We start from the raw sequence: 27,108 nt of genomic DNA on the forward strand, positions 1-27,108 counted from the left end.
CTCTAGTTACTATATTTAATTCAGCCCAGGGTTTGCTTGTCTATTCAGTTGCTGCAATGTAGACAGGTGATAAGCAATATATTGATACTAAGCTATATCGTACAAACATGATTAGGCACAGATATTACCACAGTTTTGCAGCATCTGTGGTATTGCTCTTGTGTTCTGCCATGAGCTGCCTAGCCCTCCTGTGCCTGCCTCCAGTCTCTTCTTCCTTTCTCCTAGTGGAGGAAAGACAGCACCGCCTGAATAATCTTTCTGGCCCAGCAATCAACAAAGGTAGGGACTGCAAGCAGCCTCTACTTCCTGGTGGTACTTCTTCCTCCTCTGGCAGAGCAGCCAAGCATGAAGCGCCTGTGGGCCTTGGGGGGAATGGTGCTGGAGAAGGGAGCTCTGCACTCCTAGGAGTTGTGGTGTTGGGTTGGGTCCCATTACCTCTGCAGCTTCCATGATGGTGTGAAGACATGCAAGGACATACCATGGCTCCACAAGATCAGATTAAACTGGGAGCAGGGAGATAGAAGGTGTGCAGGCAGAGACACCCCTATCACTTATTGTTCTTCTAAACCTTTATTAATTCCCTTAGACACTTCGTGAACCCTTTTTTTCCCTTTTCTTCCTTTTTTTTTTTTTTTTTTCCCTCCCTATTGGTATAATGTAAGGTTCAGATGGTATCTCTTAGATTGTTATGTCCATGGTTATGTCCTGGAGTCTGAGATGCACTCAGTTTCAGTGCTAGTAGAAGCTATGGAAGTGTGCCCTTACTGCAGTTGTGGTGGGGGGACTTCTGGAAAGGCTCATTGTAGACAGGGCTTTGCCATCATGTGGCTAACTGCAGGAAAATCTATTTTGTAGGTCTTCAGTGCTTATTTGGGTTGTTGGTTTCTAATGTTTTGCTCCTCTCTAGTTTGGTTTAGTGATACTACATCACTTTGTGCTGCATTCAGAGTGAGCATAGAGCATACAAACCTTACATTAAAATATTGGCTGAGTTTTGATCAATCAGTAAAAGATTTTAAGCTGTTTCCTTCAAATTCCAGGACCATGCATCTTAATTTAATAGTTGAGAAGACTGGGGAAAGATACTGCTTTACCAAAGGGAATATGTTTACTGTGATATTTGTTCATGGCAAGTATTTTCAAGCAAAAAGAGGTATTTTAGGGAAGGAGATGGTTCTCTGTTGTCACTATCTGCTAAAATGACTCTCTTTTTTCTTTGTAGGTATTACATTGGTCGCCAGATGTTTGTGGTGGTCTCCTCACCAGACATGATCAAGCAAATCTTAGTGACAGACTTCAGTAACTTCACCAACAGAACTGTAAGTACATAAAGAAGTTGACTTTGTGGATGGAGGTGGTAGCACTGCTAATTTGAACTCAGACCAAAAGTGGCTACAAGAAGGTTGGAAACAGAGAGAGGAAAATGTACAACGTGGTGTACAACAAGACCTTAAGCTGTATACACTCAATATATACATTCAGTCTAAGACTCTTGTTACCAGAACGCTCTGAGGATAAAAGGAAATGTCCTTAGAAGAGATGCACTGCCCTTTTGCTGAAGCACCAGATGGGTATTGAAGAGAGAGGGTTTCAATATCCAGTTTTGCCACTGACTTCCTGTGAAATCCTGGGAAATTCACTTCCTAGCTCTTTTCCTCAGTTCTCAGTCTTTAACACGGAGATGGTACTATTTGCTTTCTCCTACTCATAATCTGTTTTGTGCTTTTAGACTTTATAGGGCAGGAGAAGTCTGCCTGGGACAAGGACATGCCTCTCGCAACTATTGTATATTACTTAGTCATACTTACCAGTCTGACAATATTAAATAGCAAAGAAGGAAGCTGGACTTAGCAAGAACTTATGCTGTTGGTTACAGACTTACATATTGAAAAGCTCTTTTTCAAGCACTGGTTAGAACAAATAATGGGGGGTAATGGCCAGAGGGGATAGTAAAGATTTCCAGGAGTTGCTCAGCATTTTATGAAGAAATACTGTCACTGTGAACGCTTGCTGCCTCAGTGCCATTCCTCTGTTTCCTTCTGGCCCCCTTATATGCTCAAACCTACTCAAATAAACTCACGTGTATTCAGGAGAGTTGTTTGTGCCCTCAGGGCAAATTTCATCTCTGATCGGCTGTGTATCTCCTCTGCCCCTCTGATCCTCTCTGCAACTAGATAGTCTGCAGACTGCTTGTCTCCTTTGCTTGCTCCTTTTGGTACATGAGATTCCTCTTGTGACTACATCTATCTTATTTAATAACTACTTGTACCAGTTGCCCTCCGTTCTGCCCACGAGTCACACCTGAATGTAAGAATCTATTCTCAGGCTTCTTATGCTGAAGTTGTGTGTGACAAGGGTCTTTTCCCCATTTTCTCTATACTTAAAGAAGTTTCCCAGCCCTTCCTTTCTTCCACTGCAACCAGAAGTCCTATTTCTTCCTGTCCATAACTTTCTCATGCTTTTCTATTGGATATTTGATACTAGTAGACTGTATTCACTCTTCCTAGCAGTAGCTAGTAACCAAATAACATCTCCCTGAAATTGGAGAGCATTCCTTTGAGAGTAATCTCAGAGATTTGTTCTGCTTTTAATTGTAGTCAGCCTTATAATTTGAATATACCTGTGTCTGTATCGTCACCCTTCTCGGTGAAAATTTTCTTTCTTCTTCAGGCTTTTTGTGCTCAGATGTTTATCTTTCTTGAGGTTGTATGTCCATCTGTCATGGGCATTTGTGTTCCTCTCTAACATTCAGGTAGTTAGGTCATGTCACTGTAGCCAGTCTTTTCCCCTCTCTCTCTCTTTCTCTCTCCTCCCCTCCCTCCCTCTCTCTCCCCTTCCTCTTTTTGTTTTCTTCAGCAGGTATCTGTGAGGTATAGCTGTCTCCGTAGGTTCATATCCTGCCCTTATCAAGTGACAGTCCCTTGAATCATTTGTGGCTTTTCTGTATAACATCCAGCTTTATTGATGAGGGACTGAGACATAGACTGAGTGACATCCCTGCCACTAACCAGAAAGCCTATGACAGATGAGAAAATGTAACTCCTAGCCCACCCTTTAGAAAAATTAACAGTTTCTCACCTATGCAGTGTTGCTATTTCTGGCTTGCTTAACGCCCAGGAGTCTAATTCAAATGAACTTGCTTCATCTTATATGCTTCTATGTGCTTGTTCTATGGTCATCTCACATACAATCTTTGATCATTGTTGTTTCTCACTTTCCACTTTGTTCCCCCCTTCTTCTAGCCATTGCTTTTCACTTACTGAGGATAAGCAGTCCTCTGTTTCTGAGTCCTTCCACGTTTAACTTGTGGATCTTTTTCCCCTCTGGAGTTTTCACAGTGGAAGCTGTGTCTCCTCTTTAATTCGCAATCAGCTGTCTCTGTGAAGTGTTAGTACACTAACTATTCCACATGAAAATAGATAATGATGGTATGTAAGGAAGGCCAGTGGAATTTATTCAGAGGTGATTTGGGTTGTATGCAAATAATGGTTGAAAGGGGAGGTGAGAAAAGTGCTTTCCAAGTAATAGAATTCTTTCGTCTCACATTGTCTGAATAAATGTAGTTTTAAGACTTTTAATAGGGTTGCTTCTGTTTGTATATTTTAAAATTAGTCAAAGCAAGCTCCTCTATTTTAAGGGAGGGTTTCTATTTGCTAGTGGAGAATTTGAAACACGAAATAGATCCCACTACTTTATTTTACCAGTTCCTTTCCCAATTGTTTACTGATGAGTGGTTATAGAATTTACTTTGGAGTCAGTGCTATTCACAAACCTAGGCTAATATATTTCAGTCCAGACATGGCACGTGCTTATTATTTTAACCCAAAGCCTTTTTTTAGCTTAAGAGTGGCAGTCTCTTAGGGTGAGAAGGATGGGAAAGCGGGTGAGACTATTGTGTTTGAACAGGCCTTAGGAAAACACACATGCATTTTTCTTCCCCACCTCTCCATATGCATTTCCAAAATCAAGATTTGTACTTCATCCACCAGAGGTGAGAGTTATCTAACCCAGAATGCTGCAAAGGAGATTACTCACCATATCCTGTAGCAGTTGTAGCAATTGTATGTTAACAAAGTGTCACTGAGTTTCAGGATGTGCTTCTAATTCTAGAAGCGAAGTGTAGAAAAAGTTTATATTTCATGTTTATTTTCTTGCTTTTTCAATTAATTGTAAAATATGTATGTGTTCAATTTAGAGATGATTATTGTGAAGGGTTGCAAACAGTGGATGTACTTGATAGACAGAAGCCAGTAAGATGATGATTCAGTGAACTCTTAACAGCTTTTATTAAAGCTGTCTGTAATGTGATGTCATGCCTTTGAGTGCTTGTAAGAAGGATGACCTTAATCTGGGATTGTGCATTTATGGACTACTTGCTGGGAAGTCATCAGAAGGCCTTTATGGAATCAGAGTGGTTTTAATCTGCTGAGAGGATTCTTTTGGATGCATCTCTTGTCCTGTCTTCACATCCAGAGATCTGGACCATTCGTGCACTTCTCTCACACTGAATCTGTCTGCTCACTGATTATATAGACAAAGTAGATCTTGCATGTGAACGCAAGCCAAACTACTCTTCATTTTATTTAATTATGTTTCTCTTTGATATTATACATTTCACATCTTTACTATTAATATCTTTCAAATGTTGCTGTAAAAAGTCTTTTACCTTCCCTTGCTATCTTCTCTTGTTTCTGAATTGCTGATTAATAATTCTTGCAACAGAAATGTATGGTGACTGCAGATCAAATCTTTATTAAGGTTCACATCCTTTCAGAACATGCAGCCAAATCTAGCATGCAAGTTGTTATTGCCCTGTAGGCATGGGGTATATGTATTAACTGTATAATCACAGAAGGCAGTCATGACATTCTACTTTCCCACTTAATTTTGCCTCAATTAAAGTAAGCATTGTAGCAATTTAAAACCAAAAACGTCTACTGTAATATACCTTCATACTTGAGACATATGAAGCCTTTTCCCTACATTTTAATTATAGTTGAAGAAGAAAATATGAAAATTAGTTTATAGACATTCTGCCAAAAAATATGGAATTAATTTTAATTTAGGTTAACCATGGAAACCTCAGCCAGTGTTTTAGGAGGGCTGTGCTGCAGTAAATGATACCTTTGTCTCACAACTGTGTTGTCTCGTGAATGGAAGTTTCCTTTTAAGAGCACTAGAACCATTTTTAACTGCATTACTGTGTTGCAAGTGAGATAGGATTATGATGTTTGTTGCATTCTGCCAGGTGGGATAACGATACATAATCTGTTTTCAGATTGTTTTTAGTTTCTGCATTGTGAATTTGTTTTTCAATAAGTACTTGAGAATCATGAAAGTGCACTTTTAAAAATGTAGGAGCAGAATGTTAAGGTGGAACAACCTGAAGAGAAACATTACCTGATACATAATTCAAGTAATTCAGAAGTTGTATGTCAAAATATTTGCTGAAAATGTGGATCAGTGAGCCCTAAGGCAAAGGTAAGTACTACCTAGTCAAGATTTGCCAGGCTGCTGGAGTCAGTGTTCTGTCAGGATTCATGTGGCTATCACAAGTGGAAGCTAGTAGTTGATTCAGACCAAATCCTTAAATCTATATGCATACCACTTGGAGGAGGATGACATTTTTAAATTCAAAAATCTACACCCATTACAATAGCTCTGAGAAAACATCACTGTTTTCTCATCAGGAGCTTTGTTGCTACAGTGGAAAAAGTAATAATGCATTAACAGCAAACAATAATGAAGTGGTAAAAGAACAAAAAACTAGCATGTATGTTGATAAAACACAGCAGTACAAGTTCCTTGTATCCCTCTTGAAGGAAAAGCAAGTTGCTCGAGCTTCTTTTCTTTTTGCTTGTCTATCCTTTTCTTCTAGTTCATCCTCATAAGATCTGATTACTCTTTTCACATGTAGAATTTGTCTGTTACACTAAGCTGTTGGCTTCATCCTTATTTTGGTAGATCTGTAAAGCCTCAGGCTTACCTATGCTATTAAACAAATAAAATGCAACCACAAAGTAAGAAGGATCCTGTTTTTGCATCCTGTTCAGTTGTGGTCCCTGATGGCCATCATATCCCTGAATTAGCTATTCTTTCTGGTCTTGTGCTAGGGGGGAAGAAAAAGTGTCTTCATATTACTGTATCAAAAGATCTATCCAAATTTGATACAAGAGGCCCTCCAGAGGTCCCTTTCAAAGTCAACCAACCCATAATTCGGTGGATTTCGGGTCAGGTCCTCAGTCAGCATAAATCAACGTACTTCTATTAACTTTAGATGACTCTACACTGGCTGATAGTGATTATGTGTCTCCAGAGCAGGACTGGGATGCACAACTGGCTTCAAACAACTCTGTGTGGTACCTCAGGAACTGACTTGTGTGCGTCTGTGCTCTTGGCCTTCTGCAAGTGAAAGGTCACTTGCGTGTCTTGTGCAAGATCTTACTTGATTTTTAAAGAACAGGCATCAGCCCCACTGTGCTGTCTTTCAGTAAACAGTGATAATGCAGTTATGTATCCAAACCCAGAGTCTGATACAGTTTATGGGCTGGGGTGTTTCTTCAGTATCTCTCTCACAAATACAGTTTTTGTTCTGAAAAACGAACCCACTAACATACTCATTTGGAGACATGTAATGTAAAAATAGTTAAGGAATGAAAAGTTGTGTACTCTTCCCAAAAGACACATATACATGCTGACTTGACCCAGTACCCTTGGTTGTTTGGTTTAGAAATGTTTCTTTTCTTCAAATCAAACTTCCTAGCATTATTTCCGGCTGTGTCAATGCCAGCGTCATCATCCTTTCATGTGAATTTCTTAGTTTATTTAGAAATTGTTGCTGTAGAGTCCGATGAACTCACTTTGTAAACAGATGATGCATGAGCTTTGCTGTAAGCTTACCTTCATGTGGTGGTTTGGAGCACCAGTGACACACAGTATGACAGTGGGTAAGCCAATACTTGGAAAATTATTCAAACAAATGAGAAAAAATGGTAAATATATATAAGAAGGTCTTCATTTTCCCACCCTTTAAAATGACTGTTCAGTGGGACGGTTTGGTAGACAAATGATGTTCCGGTGTGTGCAAATAGTTTGTGATACTTAGTTTTGAAAAGTTGCTGGGTTTTGTGGCTGCTAAGAGAAGGAATGAGGAATGTGCTTTAAATTTGTTCTCTGCCTCAGTCTGTTTAGATATGTTTTTCCATTTTTCCATTTCTTCATTTTGTTTCATCTTAGTTTTTGTTTGGTTCACACAGGACATGAAAGATGACCAGCATAACACCTCTGGAGCCACCGTGTCCCAAGATTAGTTGCCCACACCTGCATGTGGGCATGTGTACATACCTGTATACATTTATGGATGCATACAGATGAACACATGTTGATTTGGGGTCTCTGTGATTTGAGGAGAGGCTGAATCTCTAATCCTCACTAAAGTGTTGTAGACATCAGCTGTGCCATATCTTATTATGGAAACTTCACAAAATGTGCCTCTTTGTACATGCTATGGTGACATTTCGGTTCCTGATGCAGTAAAACTGTCACGCCTGATGGCAGGCCATGCCTTGAACATCTGGTTGTTTGTGATACAGAGCTGTGATGTTCTTCCCTCCCTCTCTGACTTTTAGGACAAACCCAAACATCAGTCCTACCACATGTACAACAAGCCTTGGTCTCATTACCTAAGAATATTTGGCGCTTCCAAAAATCATTCTGTGCCTTACGAGGATAAGTGAAAAGGTGTCCAAGCAGAGAATTTTTTGCCTAGCAGTTTTCTACAGCTTCTAGATCATAGTTGGTTCGAAATCTTGGCTGGTACAGCATCATTACAGAAAGGGAATTATGTTAGCAGGAAATGCATTTGACTATATAACACTTATCTGTTTAATATTAATTTGTTTGACTGTGTATTTGTGGGTGCTGTTGTACAGCCATGTAAGCCCAGATGCCTGAGTGATTTTCCAGTGCCAGTCCCTGCCAGGAAGCTGAGGAAGGGCTCTTATCCTTGTTTTGACCTGATGGTTCAGGAGCACTGAGGCTCAACCACCATAATGATGTATCTGCTTGCTTTCCCATATGTGTTTCCATGGCTGTCTTCTAGACATACTAGAATATCTTTCTAGCCGTGTCAATATATGTGTAACTATTTTGCTGCCTTCTATACCTGGTAAAATAGCTTTTAGTTCTGGATTTCTTTTTTCTTTCCTCTTTTTGCTTTCAGAGCTTGCACGTTAATTTTTCTGAGCAATTAAATTCAGTTTGGTTTAAATGTTTTAAAGTAGCAGTGCATATGCTTGCAATAGAAACTTGAAAATTAAAATAATAAATTTTGAGAGGGTCATTTCTTTCACACTATGTAAGTCTTTTTATGCATGCACAACAAATCGCCCCTTATTCCCCATATGCTGAAGCTAATAGCAGAAAACTAATGTTCTCAAATGATCACTGCTATTGACTGTAAAATTAATCAGACTTTGGCTTCAGTTACCCTTAAAGAAAGAACTGATGTATTAGTAGACCGTATTCTGTGAACCACCTGATCCTCTGAATCCCGGTGAGATGAAGTCTGGTTTTGCGATTAGGGCTCTAGGTCGGGATTTAGGAGCTCTGAGCTCAGTGTTTGGCTTTGCTACAGAATTCCTGTGTTCACAAGGGCAAAGCATTTAGGAAGTGCTTTGTCACCTTAATAAATGTAAAAGACTATATTGGGAATTTCCAGCCGAACAGTATCATTAGTGAATGTTAGTGCTTTAGGACCGATGGCAATGGATTGGGATTTGGTTTATCTGTTAATTCAAGTAGTTATGATGGGAGGCTTTTTTTGTTTGTTCTTAAAAGAAGCTTCAGAAATGTAGATTAAAAAGTTTTAATGGAAAGCTCCTTTTTTTCTTTTTAAGTAAGTTTCTATTTTGAAGTATTAAAAAATGCTAAAGTAGAAAAGCTAAAATTGTATTGTAAAAATACAATTGATTGTATTTGAGGATTATCATCTCTCAAGATTGTAATTTTTATTTGTGATTCTAATTCAGAATAGGAAACCAAGTGAAATCTCTGTCCTGTAAAATGGGAAAGCTCACCTGTACTTACCTTGGAACACCTGGCATTTGCTTCTGCTGACCACTTGTCCTGATCCCAGCCAGGACAGGCTGAATTTTTTTGTGATAGCCAGGAAGGGGCATTGCCAGGACCCATAGGTTATTCTGTACCATCTCATGGCATTACTGGGGACAGGGGAAAGGGATGCTTTTCTGGGGAGCCATACAGTATTGTCTGTTGTCAGGGGGTTTCCATGTGAATCATTTCTTGTTCCCTCTGTCAGCAGTGTTGTTGTTACTGTTCATTTTCTCATCTCATTGCTGTTTCCAGTAAATTGCTCTTATTTTAACCCATGATCTTTGCTTTTTTTGCCTCCAGTTCTCTTCATCCTGCTGCAGGGAGGAGGGGAGGGAAAGTGGCAAAGCGAGAGAGTGGCAGTGTGGTTTGCAGAGTCTTGGTGGGGGCACTGAATTGGGGAGTACCATTCCTAGACCATGACACCACTATACATAATAATATGGTAGCATTTACTTACTTCTGTTCACATTCTTACTTCTCATTTAATTCCGGGGGCCATGACTGTGTATATACTATATATATACTGTGTATATGCTACTCCCTTAAATAGGAGACTCTGTTTTTCACTGTGCCTCTCATGGAAAAGATGGTGAAACCTCATTGCAGTCTACAATTTCCTCAGGAGGGGAAGAGGAGGGGCAGGCACTGATCTCTTCTCTGTGGTGACCAGTGACAGGACCCGAGGGAATGGCCTGAAGTTGTGTCAGAGGAGGCTTAGTTGGATATTAGAAAAAGGTTCTTCCCCAGAAGGTGGTTGGGCACAGGAACAGGCTCCCCAGGGCAGTGGTCACAGCACCAAATCTGACAGAATTCAAGAAGCATTTATTTGGACAGCGCTCTCAGGCAGGTGGTGTAACTCTTGGGGATGGTTCTGTGCAAGGCTGAGGGTTGGACTCAGTGATCCTTGTGGGTCCCTCCTAACTCACTGTGATTCTTTGATTCTCACTCATTTAAGTATTTGATAAAGACTTCTGAAAATTTAGGAAGATATAAATAAAAATAGGTTGGAATGCCACAGAACAACTTACAAGCAACCAGTCTTTACTACTGACTGTAGTAAAGTCCAATTAGCTTGAGGATGGTCCTGTTGACTGACTTGGAGAGACCCTCTAGCTGACAATGCATTTCCTCTGAGCAACAACTTAGGTAGTTTGTGATTTGAGGAAGGTTTCCTGGAAGGTTTCCTTTGTTGTTGTGATGGGAGGAAGCTCTCAGCATATCCCCAGCAGTGGTGGCAAGGCTGTCGCTGGGCTTTTGAGAAAGCTACACTTCTATTGAGGCTGCTATTTTAAGTGGCTACTGTATTGTTGTCCAGGTAGGTCATGTGAATTTGTTTGCTTGAGATTTATGGATCTCTAATTGAGTAAGTAAACATTAATATTTGTCACACTTCCTGGTAAAATTGCAAATAAAACTGGCTGCTACCTTCTGTATGAAGGGTTAGCAGTAGTGGTGGAAACAGATGGGTTACACACAGATGGAATACAAAATAAAAACCTTCCACTTTTTCTCTTTTCTGGACATGGGTTGTCTGTTTTCAGAGGCTATGGGCCATAAACCTTGGCAATATAAAAGCAATGCAATTGACTGTAAGGAGACTAGAAGACTTGAAAACAAGTTTCCTCTTTCCTTGTCCCCCATCAAGAAATGATGAATCAGCAGGTTAAGACCACAGCTGATGCTGAGATGTACAGTCCTCTTATTTTTTCTAGGAGTTATTATAAAATGAGTTATTTTTCAGCATGGGTCTAAGTATTTGAATCTATCCCTGCGTCTTTCTCTGGTTTATTAATGGACTGCAGTGCTGCCATCACCATGGTATCCTGCTACCTCTTCCCCTGTGAAGACTGAAAAACTGCATGTTGAGGAAATTTACATTTTTAATTCTCCACTCTCCACGCCTGTACGTATAAAGATGGTTTGTGGAACCATGGGAGAACACAAACACAAGGACAATCTTGTATCGAGAAATGACCAGGGTTGCTGTGTTGTTTTGTTCATTTTTAGCACTCTTTCTCTGTGCTATTATACTGCAGCCATCATTGGTTCAATACCTGCTCCTAGGTAGACACCAGAACACCAGATGGATTACGTACTTACAGCACTAATGATAGTGGCTGATAATGTGTGCAAATCTCCCTTTCACTGCTTGTTCAAGGCAGTTAAGAAATACTGAATACAGCTGTACATAATTACGCTTCTTTTGAAACTAAATCAGCCTGTGAAATTTCTGTTCCTGGAAAATGGTCAAAATTAGTCAATAAGAAACCAACAAAACAAACAAACAACAAAACCCCAAACCCCTTTGCATGTACTTAGTTAGTGGTATATTGTGACATTCTGTTTCTTAAATGCGAGGCTTCCCTGCCAACTCTATTGAGGCTTAAAGTGTGGGGGGGTGAATACTGCATAATGAAACTACAAATAGGTGGTTTTGCTGCAGGTGTAGGAAGATGCTGATTTGACAATATGCTGTGCATATGCACTTGTTTATGTCATCAGAATTTTGTGTAAGACTAAGTATGTATGTGTCTTAATGTGTTCCAGGTATGTGAAGGGTCACTCTTTCTACCCACTCTCTGTTTCTTTCACGCTTCTTTGAGTTACTATAAGATCAACTTTTGAAATTATCTATTTTGACATGTTTATCCTCACCTCTTTTTTCTTCATTCTATCATTTGCAAAATTTCCTTTTCTTAACAACTGAAGAAAACAAGATCAGAGTTTTATTAGGTTTTGCCTTCCCTTCCCCCAGTTTTTCTCTCGTTGAAACTTGCCAATCATTTTTAAAGCCTACATTGGGCTTTTCTGCAGCACAGGAGATATCATTAAGGCTTTAAACCCACTAATGAGGGAAATGTGCGCTGCTTGAAGGCTCCTGCAATATTAACTACATCCAATTATGTTAGGTAAACGTATGAGTATAGTCAAAACAGGATGAAAGCATATCTTTCTATTCAGGCCAAAAGCAGTCTTCTGAGCCAATCTTTCATCAAACTTACATTGGCTATTTATTTACTGGGTTTGCAGCACTTTTTTTTTTAATACTGAATAATAATGCTGAAGACAAACAACACTTACAGGCAGGAAAGGACTATCTATTTCTAGAGCTCTGTTCCTTATTTAAAGAACATGTTTTACTGCTGGATAAAATATGTGAAATCTTAAGTCTGATGAATATTTCTTCCTGTTTAAATACAGTATTGCTTCCTTATCTAATCCTGTCCTTAGTTGACTGTGTTGTGAGTAGGTGGAGTAGAGATGCAGTTTGTGCTGGCCTTTGCTGGTCCTGACCTTTGATTTCTGTTGATTTGGGTTTTTTTAGAGGGAGATTCAACTTATCCTACTTCTTTCGATGTATGCTGTGAGAATATTTTTTCTGAAGCTTATTCAGTCTAATAGCCCAGGTTTTTAACAGTCCCTCATTTCTGACTTCTGAAACTGTTATTTGACAGTAGCAGATTGGTTGTTTTGTTTACAATTTTCTCACTTTTCTCTATTCTTGACATACAGTAGAGTGTCGTGTCCTTTGATTCCTGCCTCTCCCAGTCTGCTTTTGTTTAGAAGAGTAATTAGTTTGTCACTTGTTCCAGAATTGACATAGGCTCAGATCACAACATTCGAGTTGGCCTTTTTTACATGCTTGAGCAATCAGAGTTCAGACCCAGCACTTCGCTTTGTTTCCATGTCTTTAACCACATTTGGAGGTAATTCAACTTCTCCTGTACAAAAAATCCTTTTGAAGCATCTGATGATAGACAAACCGTCTCAGGTCTATGCAAGTGATGTTTTACAGCACAGAGAAGTGATTTATGTGTATCTACCTAAAAGCCGGGAAGTTCAGCACTGGAGTGGATGTGACATGGCAATATATGATATTTGAATGGTTGTCATGTATCATGCTGAAGATCTGTGTAGCCTGGTTGAGTGTCCTCTTCCAGAAGTGGCCAGCAGCAGAGTTCAAAAGACTATCATAACAGCAGGACAGACAGTGACAGTAATCTTCCTTCTGGTTTATCTGCCCAGCCTCCAGCAACCAGTGCTGTGGTGAATTCCAGTGCCAGAGGTTGCATCTGGGCATCATTTCTCCCATTGGTTCCATTGGCTCCAAATCTGTTCCTACTCCACCCCGTTTTGAATTCTTTCTATTAACTGTTGTACCAGCAGGTGATTTTTTTTTTCCCATGGATAAGCTTTTTGTTTTGAATGTGATAGGAGTTCTATTTGGAGACCTGTCTGTGTGCAAGTGAAGTTCATTCCTCTTCAGTGAGAGTTAATGTGATACACATGGGCATTATTATAATAATCCTTGCAAGCCTCTGCTCTTCATTTTAAGTCTTTTAAAGGTGGTATTGTCATCCTCAAAATAGTGGAAATAATTTTCTTTTTAGACATTCATCTAGATAGCTTAATCCATTTACCTGCCTTTATGTTTATATTTGAACTTAAAAGTATGAAAGGTTTCTTCCTTTCCTTTTTTTTTTTTATGATATAATGATAATATTCTTATCTAGCACAATGCTAACAGCCTTTTGTTAAGATGTCTTAGCTGAACTTACCATTCCCACAGCAAGACCTACAAAAGGGATCATGTGAGCATTCCTCATCTGGTTCAGCTCAGAAGAAAATTCATCTTAGTTTATGTGTCAGTGTGGACTTTTTCAAAACTATGCAGGCTGACTTGGCACTGAAGCAGATGATGAGTGCTCACAAGGGTGCTCCACCAGCCCCATTTCAATGGTGGTTATCTCCAATAGATGGAGGGCGGTGAACAGCTGGTGGGGTCGTAGCATCTTAAATTGATGCAGCTGGTTTGTAGTGGTTCTCTGACCAAAGCATGGAAAGTTCTCTTCTACCCAGTGATTAACTCCAGTAAATCTGTTCTAAGCAAAAAATTGTTGCCATCCCGGTTTTTTTTGCTTGTGACCTACACTATATAACATTCGTTCTGTGAGAATGAAACCTCCACGGGAAAGGACGTTTAGAGACCGTACACTCCTTACCACTGACTACGTGTTACAGCCATAAATCTTGTGGATCGTAAGTGAAGAATGAGTCTGCAGGTATTATTTTAGTCTCTGGTGAGAATTCTTTGTTTATATAGCAACCACATATCTTGGCACCATTTGTTGTAAATAATTGATAGCAAATAGTTGGCTCATCTGAGCCTAGGGAAGGGAAGATGCTGCTGTGTGTTTTGCAGGTGCTGTGGAAGTGCTACTCTGTACATGCAGAGCTACTGACCATGACCAAGGAAAGTTGCAGGACACTTGCCAGCCCTGCTGATGTATTTTCAGTGTTACATTCACCAAATTAAAAGGGAAAGCGAAGAGGATGAGGGGTGTAAAATTCAAGTTTTTACACTGCATGGCTCACTCGCAGCTCTCCAGCATAATGAGTGCTCCCTACTTTGAGCACACCTGGCCACTGCTCATTTTCATGTTGATTCTTCTGTTTCTGAAGGCTTGGGGATGGCTCGAGAAGACTCCATTTGGCCCAACAGACACATACACAGCAGCTTATATACCAGGATCAGGCAACAGCTATTCTGCAGCAAAAGTAAAGGATTGTTGATTCTTGTTAATTATTTACTCCTGCCAGCCTCCTCTCACTGGTGCTAAGCAATAGAAACAAAAATAACTACATTCTGTACTGAAATAATATTCCATTTCTCTTCTTTTCCTTTCATGCTTGCTCTTGCAGAAAAGAGTTTGGGGAAATAAGTAGTAAAAACAAGAACTATCTCACACTCTTGTCTTTTGCTAGATAAATTCTAAGTTGAAGGTACACAAGATATTATTTTTTCTCTTTTTGAGGCACTTGCAAAGGACAATTTCCGAATTTCCTTTTCCACTCTCAGTATGTGCATTCAGATGAAGCTAAAACTGCACTCTTGCACTTTTTATACAGCTTTCCTAAAATAATTCTGAATAATTTAACAATGGCTTAGAAACATTCCAGTTTAACCAGTCATTGACCTTCAGTCATATTTTAATGTCATCAGGACTATATTGGTATTTCATCAGTTCCAAAGAAGCTGTATTGTTACAGAGGCAATGGTGAGATCTATAATTAAAGTTGCTCATGTCTTCCATTACAATGTTTTCCTTTCAGCAGATTATCATAGTTTAACTGCTTCAATTAATATTTTCCATTTTCAGTCAAAAAGGTCTTGCTATTTTGGAGACTATGCCTAGGGAAAAGTTAGGGTTATTTATTGATTGTGAGGAAAATAAACTCAGAGTCTATTTCTTTGGTTTTGGCTTTGTTCCCTCTAGTGTTAAGGGCTGGATATAAAAACCACTTTGAAAATCTGACCAAACTGCTTAAGTTTATAAGCCCCTGAAGAATCTCAGTAAACACAGACTCAACAAAAAATTATTGAAGAGGACTGACTTACTACTATCTGTCCCTGCTGACAGGACTCTACAGATGACTAAGAACTTCTACAAGTCTTCATGTGAGCTTTACATCTCAAGGATGAGAATCCTGAGTTTGTGACTGATTCATTTCACATGAAAGGCGTTTTTTATGTGTAATATTAAAACCTCCCAGATTATAAGATTTCTCTAGAAATCTTATGTTTGAAAAATCAAATGGAGATCCTGTGGCAAAAAAAGTAATATAGAATAACATAGCTAAAGAATTGGACCCATTTGGGCCCACTTTTGCATATGCTTTAGGATACAAAAACTGCAATAAGCCTAAGATTTTCAAACCTCTTAGTGCTTTATTTTGCTGTCTTAGTATCCTCCTAATATAACTGTGATTGATTTCAGTAGGAATAGATGGCATACTAGATCATCAGCACCAAGAATTAAAAAAAAAATCACCGTAGTGATTTCTGAGATTCAATTAAGAGATGTGGGGAAGACAGATGTTTCATGTTGTGGCTGATTTTGAAGAGTCAGAAGAAAAAAAAAGTTGATTAAAATGATTTGTTTCAGTTACAGCTTTTAATGTAAAAAGTAGTTTCAATTTATAAGGTAAAGTTATTTTGTTCCAGAAACATATATAACCAGATATTTTGTTGGAACTTTTCTCCTTTTTTTCTTTCAGAAAGCCCAGAGAAAGAAATTGATTTTGCACTTTTTCTAGTTTCTTGCAACCACACGGCTTTGTTTAAGTTGCTGTAACTCTGGTTTTGTTTTGTTTAATATTTGATTTGAGTTTTTAAAAGGAATATTGCCTCTTTAGTTGGTGTTTCACTGTGTTAGATTAGATGTTCTTTAAATGCTCTCGCTGCTGGATGGCACAGCCTTGGTTTTACCTTCCTCAGTGGTCTACTGGGGCAGCTCCCATGTCCTCACTTTTTTTCAGCAGTTTCCTTGGTGCTTGTGGTAGTATTTTGGCAATGACAGTCATTTCTGGCTGTAAGAACTTAGGTTTATCCTAGGGTCAAGATTTATTCTAAGTGAAAAATCAGTAGGGTTTTAGACATGTCACAAAGGGTTACTTTTTCAGTTTCAAGATCCGTTTTATTTTTCAGATTGTTGGATCCTGAGGGGATTCAGCATGAACCTCAGGTGAGGGAGAAGCAGCTGCACAGATGCAAAATGAATTCTTGTGCTGTGGAAGCGTGTGCTGTGCTGGCCAACACTGATGATTGAGAGCTACAGCTTCCACCCACCAATAAAGCTGGGCTTGGAAGTGCAGATACAAATAACTTGCAAATACTAATAATTTGCTGGGTGCATGCAATCAAGTGTGATGTGTGTGCCGAGTATGGGTACGGCCTGGCAGTTCCACTGGTGTGTGGTCCTTCTAGAGAGTGAAGCCTCTTTTCTTCTTCACATAGGAAGTCCCAGCAGGCAGAACTAGGGCAACCTCCACTCAGGTTGCCCATTGCCTTTCTGTGTATGCTTGGCTGTCGTGGTGTTAGTCCTCAGTGAAAGGCTGCAGGTGTCTCATTCTCGTGGCTGGCACATACTGCTTCCCAGGGCACTCGACGAAAGAGAATCTAAATCCCAAATCCTGCTCTGTCACTGTGTGTGTTTGCTGAGCTTCCAGCCTGTCTGTGCCTGAAATGCTAGCGCTGGCTTTTTGGGCAACATAAGTGGGGAGGACTCAGGCTCTGACCCGTCCCCTTAGTTTCATGTCATGGTGACAACACAGTAAAACTGAAGCAACAGAGTGGTGAAACAGGCCTCCCAAATGATGCATTGCCTGAAGGAAGCCTGTTTGGTGAGAAAGGGATCGGTGAGCTCTGGGGTGTGGGCTCCAATTTGTGGGGTTTTTGGTTGTTTTAAAATTTTATCTTGTCCTAGAACTCTTAATTAAGATGACAAGATATGGGGATGTGCTTTATGCTTCGTACTCTGCGCTACTTGCTATTCCAAGTCTAATATGTTTGAGAATGCAAAAGTAGCTGATATTGTTAATATATTTTGAACAAGGTACTTGCTGATACTCAGAGGAACATTTTAGCTTCTCTCCTTGAAGAAATGAAATAAGAGCGATGTGAGCAACAGTCTGCTTGCAGGTTGTTTGTGAAGTAAGGCTGTTTTACTGAAATTATAAGCTCCAGGGAACTCATGATAAGTCCTGTAATTTTATCTGTGTGCAATAGGTCTTTATTATTCTTGAAATTATCTTATGACAAACATTTAATTCTTGATGTGCTCAAATTAATTTGTAAGAGGCAAATGTATAAACACTATTTCATATAAGTGTGCTTTGACATGCTTTGATAAATTAGGATTTATTTTTTTAATTTGATTGAAACCAGACAAAAAACCACAAATATGAAATCTTGGAAGATAAAAATCCTGAAAGTGTGCTTTGCAACTACTGAGAAAGTTTTATAGCCTAGCTCTTCTTGAGGGACAAATAAATGAGGAATGAAAGCAGCTACTGCGATCAGGAAAATGCATTAATGTTTTGACAGATAGATGTGGATATCTTAATACATGAAGTTTGGATTTTTTTCCCTGATGTGTAAATATCCACTCAATGTAATTAGAAACAATTGTGAAGTACCAGGCAGGGAATTCAAATTCTTCAGCTGAGCAGATACTGCAAATGTGATTTGTTGACAGCTTGTCATCCTGCCATTAGAGCTGACCTGGAGTTCTTTTTCTGAATGACTTTTTAAAGACAAAGTAACATAAAAAGATAAGTATTTGGCCAGGGAGTGTTCTGACTCTGACTAACAGCATATGCTTAGAGAAAGAGTAGAAGAACAGGGCAAGTGCAGAGCGATATTACTTATAGAACATCCTCCTAACATCTGACTGTCCACGGTTGACTTCCTAGGCTGGAAACTGCATCCATGTTTTTAATTTTTAATAGCCTTTTTATTCAGTAGTTTGGTTTAAATAGCATCTTGGACCCATTTTTGTTTGTTGGTTTGTTTTTTGTTTGGTTGGTTTTGTTTGTTTGGTTGGTTTTTTTGTTGTTGTTTTTTGTTGTTGTTTTTTGTTTGTTTTGTTTTGTGTTTTTGTTTTGTTTTTTAAGTATGAGGAGTCTTCACAAGCAAACTTTTATCTGCTTTGTTCAACATTGTTTTCAAATTTTGTTTTTGGCATAGGTGGGAAAAAAGGTGAAATACTTTTTCCTTGGGTTGGTTTGCACATATTGGAGATCATTGGTCTGAAATATTAATCCCAAATGTTCTGTTTCAAAATAGATAAATGACAATTTGAAGTGTATTTTGTATATCAGGATGTTGTCACACAGGAAATGGGATACTAGGCAACAATTTTTAGGTGTTACATGGGAACTTGGAAGACTGAGAGAAACCCTTTAAAAAGTCTTTCAACTTTCAGTCATAGTTTGCCACTTACTCGCTTGTTTATTTTTAGTGTTTCTCAGTGCTTTGAGATGTTAAGCTACACTGGCCCCGCTATAATTTTATTTCTGTATTACAACATCTGTGTGAAAGAGGTCAAACCAAAATTGTCAGTAAAATATTAAATACATGAAAAAAATGACATTTCTTATATATCCTCTTCTCTGAATAAAAATGTTGCATACAAGTGATATTTTTAAACTAAGCTGTTGGTAAGCCTCCCCTTCACCTGGCTATCTTGCCTCTGCTAGTAATCAGAAATTCCTAAGCATTTAACCCCTATTTGAGGAGCTTAATTTGACAATACAGGTTTAAAAGTCTTGCTCAGCTGTAGCTAATGCTTGGAAGTGCCTTGAATCCCTTGGAGCTGGTGATTTCAGCAGCAGCTGGAATATTACCTGCTGGAAATAGTTCTAAGACACTCATCTCATCTCTCTGTGAAGTGCCCTATGTAGACACTTCTAGGTGGGAAGATGTGCTTGCAGCCTTATGTGTTGAAGCTACTCCACGTTTCATGTGGTCCATGGGATCTGTGGTAGAGAAGTTAGTGAATCTCTGCAGCCTGATAGGACAGTCATCTGGATCAGGGAAGTCGAGGTTTCAGATACTACTACAAAATATTGCTGATCATGAAGGCTGAGGTTTCAGATATCACTGCAAAATATTTCTCTAAAGATAGTTTTATATAAACAGACTTTTGAGAGGAACTGGGGCTTAACACCTTTTCACAAGGGGAATGAATGCTCTAAGTCCAATTGAGTTCACTCCTAAGTGATACCTTAAGGAGGTGCAGGACTCTTCCTACATTGCTTTCGTGGCAGCTTGGACAACTCTGTGCTCAGCTTTGGTGAATTCTTTTTCTGAGGTATCTAACAGCATGCCCCAAGGCATTTGGGTCAGGATTATGGGAGGGGTCAGCAGCCAAGAACACAGGCAGTGGGAGGCTGGGTAGTACTTACAATCTCTCTCTGTGCTCTCTAGAAGCTTCGGGGTTGCTGCAGACATATCTCTGAATGAGCAGATTATGGAATACAGCGGTTTTGTGTAAAATAAAAGATCTAGCCAAAGTTCTTATGGGCATTGCCTGTCATTCCTATGTATACCAATGGCTGAAAGCATGGAAATAGATCTGTACCAGAAGTTACAGGGGACTGTTTTTTCTCCAAATACTGCTTAAAATCTGTAAAAGGAACTTTCTGGTCCTCAACTTTTCCTCAAGGAAAAGTGTGGATAAACAGAGAGGCTTTTAATAGTATTATAACTTTATCCGATATTAAAAAGTCCAGTTACGTCAGCTGGAAAGTAGATTTAAACATGTTTAAAAACTGCTTCTCGGCACAACAGACACTGTGTATAGAATATGGATTCTCTAGTGCAACCTGCTTTTGTTTATAATACACAAAATTCCTAATTAAGAGTACATATGTTTTTCTTTGGTTTGATTGTTTTGATCTGAAATATGCAAACTGACCACCATATGCAAACTGATGAAGGCGTGGACTTAATTTTGGTCTTGCTTGCACCAAAAAATGGAACGTGTGACTTGCATCAGTCTGGGTCAGACTGCAGGAGGCCATATGTGTTTGTTTTAGCATTTATGAATGGTTATATTTACCTCATTGCAATGACTCGCTTTGGTTTCTATTGACAAAATCATGACTTAAGAGAATGTTTGCAAAGACAAGAACAGATGTTTCCAGGCTGCTTGCCACAGAGAGGGAAAAAAAGCTGGTATTTGCTTGTAAGCTGGTGTTGGCTGTGCCATTTTTCCAATGAGTAATTGTGAACGGTAGTCATTAGTCAGTTGCTGAAGATCCTGACTTGACAACAAAAGAACGGGCTTGGAGATGCCTTTTTGTATAGTCTCATCTATATAGGAGAGTGAAAGACAATTGCTGTAATCACTGAAACCAATTCTACCCTGTAACACTCTCTTGAAGTACCTTAATGACCAAGGAGAACCTAAAAGCTTAATGAAATAGATAATCCATAGATATTTTCTCCTCTTCTTCGCAGGCATGTTGGTTTCAAATTAAGCTGAAAACTTTTACTAGGCGCTTTTATGAAATTGCAAAGCAACATAAGCTTTCTGGAGTTAGTTTGGTCATTTTCTTTTTCCCTCTGCAGCCATAAGATCGAGAGCACCTCCTAAATCACAATACTAAAATCAAACTTGTTTTAAACGAACTTTTCTAGAGGGTGGAAAAAAGTGTAATAGACTCTCAGCAGGGCTGATGATCTGGGAGGGTTTTAGGCAAAGTGTTTGTGAAGTAATATCTGTGCACAGAGTTTTAATGGGCAAGGAAGGACTGATTTCAGCTACCCAGGGAGCTTCAGTGTGGGGTGTGTGACATCTGAGGATTTGGAAATGGAGTTTTGGAAAGGCAAATGAAGAGAGAACCTGCTTTGGGAGAGACAACACCTGTGTGTAGCAATTGTCTTGGGTGTTCAATGGATGGGAGGCCCCTCACGGGTAGAGCCAAGGGGTGGGAGCTGCTCAGTGGTCTCCCATGCTGGGACACAGCCCTCAGTGGGCAATGCCAGGCCTTTGTCCTCTGTAAAGGCTTTAATTTTTGGGTAAGGAGTTGGGTCTTGCTCCATTATAAGATGATGATTTGTGAAAAGAAAAAATTCACATGTTTTGAAGAGATGTGGCTATAATATTTGTGTACTCACAGACCTTCCAGATGGAAAAGACAATGAACTACAGGGTATATGACATAAATGAACTCTATTTTGGCTTTAAAAATATGCAACACAGTGCTCTCCCGGCTCAGTCAGAAGCCACTACATGATATGTCTTTGAATGTCATGAATGCAGGGGGAACTGAGCATGACTTAAAACACCAAGCAAGTTTGAAAGAACATACTGTATCAGTTTACCAACAGGGAATTTTTAAAACGAATATATGGAGGCATCTTCTGCCTTCCCACTTCCATGATCCACTTACTGCAGGCTTGGTAAGATGTATTCCTTGAGATATTTCAGGGTTGGGTTTTTTTCTGTTACTTTTTTTAATAGGCAGTGTTATACTGATCTGTTAAGTGTCATGCCACTGCCACTGACTGGATGAAATACCATATGAGCAGTTCATGGGTTTGCTGGTTCCACCTGCTGGCTGAACTGGTGGTGATGACCTGTCAGTCAAGTGGAGTTGAATGAGTAAAAGAAATTTTATTAATAGTTCCTGTCTGAAGTATGGGGATAGTGTCTTGTCTTCATGCTACAAACTATCTTTCTTGTTTTTTATTAACTTTCATTTCATTAAATTCAATTTAAAAAGGTGGTTTCTTAAACAGGATGAAAATATTTAACCACAAGTGCATTTTTAGCAAGAGCAGGACAGCAACCCTCTTTGAAAATAAGATGAACAAGTTAACCTGGTGATGTGCAAGCACTGCTGCTTGCTCATTGCTTCTGGAGCTTGCCCTGGGAGAGAAAGCCTACAGCTGCTCCCTGCTAGAGCTAACACAGAGAACTGCATGGCATGCATGAAGGCTGGGAGAAGAATGACCCCTCGTATTGGGAACATACATCAAAAATTTCCCCAAAGAGGGAAAAGGGTGGGGGTGGGAGAAGCCCAGAGTTAGACTTGACTCTAGATACTGCAATGCCCTTAGGTACCAAAGAAAGGCTAGAGGAGAGAGGAGTGAATGGCTCTCATTAGCATGGGTCATAGGGTTGAGACTAGGGCTAAAGTTCAGGGCAGAGTGGGCATGGGATTCCAGTTAAAGCTGGATACTGCAAAGCCTGCAGGGCTGGAAGAAAGCTTACTTGAAACCAAAAGGTGTTTGCTAGGTATGACTAATTCCAGAATTAGTGTTGGAGTTACTGTTAGAATTTGGGATTTTTGGTGCTCTAGAGCTCAGTTCCTTGTTTGAATCTCACCAGACTGAGTGCTGAGGTTTGACTCCAGTAGAAATAAATCTTTTTTGATTGTTTTTTCTTAGCACTAGGCTATGATTAAGTCTAAGTTTAAGATAACAAAGTTTCTGAGATCCTGTTTTATAGAATTTCATTTCTTGCTGTGTTGTCAAAGCACATGGAGTAGATTAACAGCTGGTTCTGTGGAGGTGAGTGATTTATATTGTAGGTTTCCAAGCTAGTAGGTTTTTAAGGGTCTTTAAAGGTACACTTTAGGTTCTTCAAAGATTCATCTGTTCAGGATATTTAAAGAGTGAGGTTTCTAAGGGAACATCATGATGCTGTTACCCTTCCTCCTCCTCCCGGCAGTCATTGCTGGTTGCCAGAGGTTCAGTCTAGCCTGCTAGTGACAAACTCAGAGAAGGAACAAACAATGTATGAATCACAGAAGGCTACAATTTTACTCCAGGATAAAGCAGGGACAGCATATTAGTGCATGAGTAGGTCCTACAGATGTCCATATTGACATGCTTGTTAGCATGGTTTTGTCGTGTATCGATTAGTTGTCCCCCAGGCATGGTCTGGGCACAGTTCAGGAGGTGAACATACACCATGGCTATAAGCAGTTTGGATATGTCCATTCTTTTCAGGAAAGGGATTTAACCTTGAGGGAGGAGGTGTTCTGTTCCACTTGGCCTCAGAGCCTGAGAAGAGTCACTTTCTTGAATTATTTAGTAATACAGAGCAAACCAAATTGACTCAGGGACAATGAAAACTGATAACTGGGTCTGAAGGGTCAGCCTAAGGAACACCTTTATGGAGAGGAAATTCTTGCATCAACTGCAGAGATGCTGCTCATCTGCAAATATTGTTTTGTTTTCTGTTTTAAAAGCTCTGATGTTCTACAGGATTTATTTGCAAGCAGATCCCTCCAATTTTCGTCGTTGTTGCTGATGGCATGTCTGTGATTGTGGGAACTCAGCAGCACTTACAGGTACACTGCAGCAGATTACCGTGCTGCCAGTAGTTTTCATGCAGCATTCCTGTACCACGGTCAGAAATGGTTGATTGCACAGGAGAAGGAAGTGTAGAGGAATCGTTGAGTATTTAGATAATGATAGATGGAACATGAGCCTGATTGCATTTGACTTAAAAGCAACCTCCTTTGCCGCTTAAAAACCAAGATCCCACTCCTGAAAATATTACACCTGCCTCACATGGTAATTTTTTTAGTGATTTTTATAGAGAAAGGATTTTTAGATACATCTAGTACTTTGTCCATTTGGAGAGAGGTGACACTTTATCTTTCACTAAGACACTTCAGGCTCATTCTCACACCAAATCCATTTTCATTCCTGCTATATGAACCTGTAACACAGGTTATACAATTAGGAGGAAAGTGTTTGCAGAAACAATAAGGAAAACCTGATAAATGAAATCTGCTATACACTGCCAGTCATGCTGATGCTGTTCCAATAAACACAAACATATTTTTGCATACCCGGTTTAAAGACACAGAGTAAAATAATTTATGGCCAGAATTGTCTTTCATTCCTTGCAGCATTTGTATGTATAAAATACTATACACACAAAAAATGTGTTAAGGTAGCAATACTGACATAAAGTAGAGTGCTAGAAAGGCAATGCTGTAGTTAGTGTTGTAGTTATAATATTATAGTTAACACACTTTTTGTTCAGAAACTGGGTCCCTCTCTGTGAATGCTCTATATACAGTCTTTATGCAATTATGAGCATTTTTTAAGGCAAGTGTTTGGTTTAGGGAGGGAATTTGCTTTCAAGGCAAATGCAGTGAGATTTATATCACATCTGTTATTATCCAAGTGGAGCCTTGTCTTGCAAAGGAGATTTGTCTTATAGAGTGCACAGTTTGGGCAGCCTTCAATTTAGGAGTGGATGCAAAATACTTTTCCAAGTGTTGCTCTATAATTTTTTCTATTTTTTTTTCCCCTGTACGCTATTCAAACCTTTGGAAGACAAAATCGGTCATTTCCTTGTGGGAATTGTTATTCAGCTCTTTCACTGTAGTTTCTGAGTGCCTCAGAAATGTTAATGTGTTGTTACCAGTTCTGAGGAGGTGATGTGATATCTCCTCTTTATAAAACAGGAGTGAAGGCTGGTGGTTGAAATATGGATCTGAGAGTGTTTGCTAATTTGGGGGCCGTATTCCATGACCTGATTTCTTGGACCAGTGCATTTCTCTTGATCAAGGCACATTCCCTATTGTTGATTTCAGTGAGTGCTGCAATCTCACCCTCAGGGTTTGAAACTGAAGCCCAAAGATATAAGGAATAGTTATTTGGTGACCAGCTGAGTCAAGATTTAGTGTAAGCAGCTTCCCTAGCAGCACATAAGAACTGTGAAGCAGAGGCTGGCATACAGTGCTTTCTGAAAGGATGGTGCTCATTTCCAATTGTCTAGAGCCTCTTTCTTCTGATTCTACTGTGTCTTTGAATATCTGTAACAAATGAGGGAGCGCTCCAGTGAGCCTTTCTAGCTGGACTTCTGATCCTCAGGAAAGATACCTACTGACAAGTCAGAAAACAGATTGTTTATTTAAAGAGCAGACTCAGAGAAAACAGTCCTACTGCTTCAACTTTGACAGCTTGTCCCAAGTTTTTCTTGTTATTGCACAAAATAGAATGGTCTATGTATACATTAAAAAAGAACCCATGTTTTGTCTTACAGTAGTCATCTGATGACAGCACCTAAGTCTGTCTCTTCCTTCAGCTTAATATCCTGCTATGTACTTTTCTACTTGAAAACCACTCATCTCTGCTCAAAAGTGGTGTGTAGTGTCAGCCCAGTGACATTAGTTTACTACACTGAATGGTGTTACTGCATGTAAAACTATCCCATTAGCCCGTTTGCAATATAAAATAGGCTTCTGCATTTTACAAGCTTATACAGTGTAGTAAGAATCTGGCAAGTGTAAAGGAAAAAGGTGTTAAGGAGAGCTGGCAGCTCCTTAAAGAAACAATATTAAGTGCAAACTCTTCCAATAAGGAGGAAAGTTAAGGAAGTGCACTAGAAGACCAGTGTAGCTAAATTGCCAGCTCTTCATGGCTCCTAAAGAGAAGGTTTTTTTACAGAGTGGAAAGTAGGTCAGATTTCCAAGAAGAAGGATAAAAAAATAGCATGTAGTGACAATAAAATCAGAAATATTGAGGCACAAAATGATATTAAAATATCCAGGTTTGTTACAGGCGGTAAGAATTAATTTTTCACGTACATTAGTAATGAAAGAATGACTGAAAGGAAAAGTTAGAGGGTGAAAGGGATCAACAGATGGCATTGGGAAGGCCAAAGCATCCTTGGTTTGTTTGGGTCTTTCCCAGTACAGTGGATACGGTTGATACTGATAACATGGGGGACTGTACTGCCACTGCAGTATCCAGAACATCTCACACGCACAAATGAGTGTCTCTGTACATCCTGGTAACTAGAGAAGTGTACACGTTCCACCTGCACCCACCAATCTTAGGATGGTTTGTCCAGAGGACATTGCTGTACAATGCCTGAAATACCAATTGAAGATGACTTGAAAAGTGTTTGGGAACAGTGCACTGTTGGAAGGAAAGGGAGGAGCCCAGAGGTGCCTTCTTTGCAAGTACTGTTCTGTAGTTTTGTTAATGAGTTAGATGATGTTACTAAGTGCACTAACAATTTATGTAGAAAGCTGGTAAGGATGAAAGAAACGGCTAAAATTCAAAGTGGTGTTGGTCAGTTGGGGAAGTAGGCATAAAAAGAATGGTCAAAGTTCAACAAGGACGTGTTCTATATGTGACTCTTGGGAATAACCAGCTTTAATGATAAAGGCTGGGGAATAACTTCCTAGGGAGTAACTATTCAGAAAAAAAATCTGAGAGTTGCAAAGAATCACAAGCCAGTACATGAGTACATTGTCACGGTGTGGTATGTAGTATTCTGGAGTGAATAGAAAGGAATATAGCTTGCAGAACATATGGCAAAAAAAAAAAAATCCTTCCTTGCCTGGAGCACCGTGTCAGGTCACAGGGACTGTACCTTGAGAAAGAAGTAAATCAACAAGACTATGCAGAGGGACAGTAACAACACTGAACAGTCAGTCCCAGATAACGTGACTAATATGTATTGAGCACATTGGCATTATGTGGGGTAGATGGCAGCAATATGATTAGTGGTTATTATAGTCTTCTGTATATATGGGCTGCTGCAAAGCTGGGGAGAATAAGCTGGTTTCTATGCCTGTGACAGCACAAAGACTAAAGGTCATATGGTCCAGGAAAAGAGATCGTGCAACCACAGTAAAAGTACTCCAGCACTGGAAGAGTTTCAGTGG

At 39.5% G+C, this 27,108-nt stretch overlaps 1 protein-coding gene across 7 annotated transcripts in view; it reads left to right on the forward strand.

Moving 5' to 3' along the window:
* Positions 1-27,108, forward strand: part of TBXAS1 (thromboxane A synthase 1) — a 264,202-nt gene that overhangs the window by 135,197 nt on the left and 101,897 nt on the right. For 5 of the 7 annotated variants that reach the window (XM_064654786.1, XM_064654787.1, XM_064654788.1 and 2 more), the window contains one exon: positions 1,223-1,319. In XM_064654786.1, coding sequence (XP_064510856.1) covers positions 1,223-1,319 — 97 coding nt within the window. Of the gene's footprint in view, positions 1-49; positions 280-1,222; positions 1,320-27,108 lie in introns of those variants that run through there. The other 2 variants (XM_064654790.1, XM_064654789.1) reach the window with 2 other exon arrangements.

This window comes from Pseudopipra pipra, chromosome 5 (assembly GCF_036250125.1).
Source record: "Pseudopipra pipra isolate bDixPip1 chromosome 5, bDixPip1.hap1, whole genome shotgun sequence".
Classification (NCBI taxonomy): domain Eukaryota; kingdom Metazoa; phylum Chordata; class Aves; order Passeriformes; family Pipridae; genus Pseudopipra; species Pseudopipra pipra.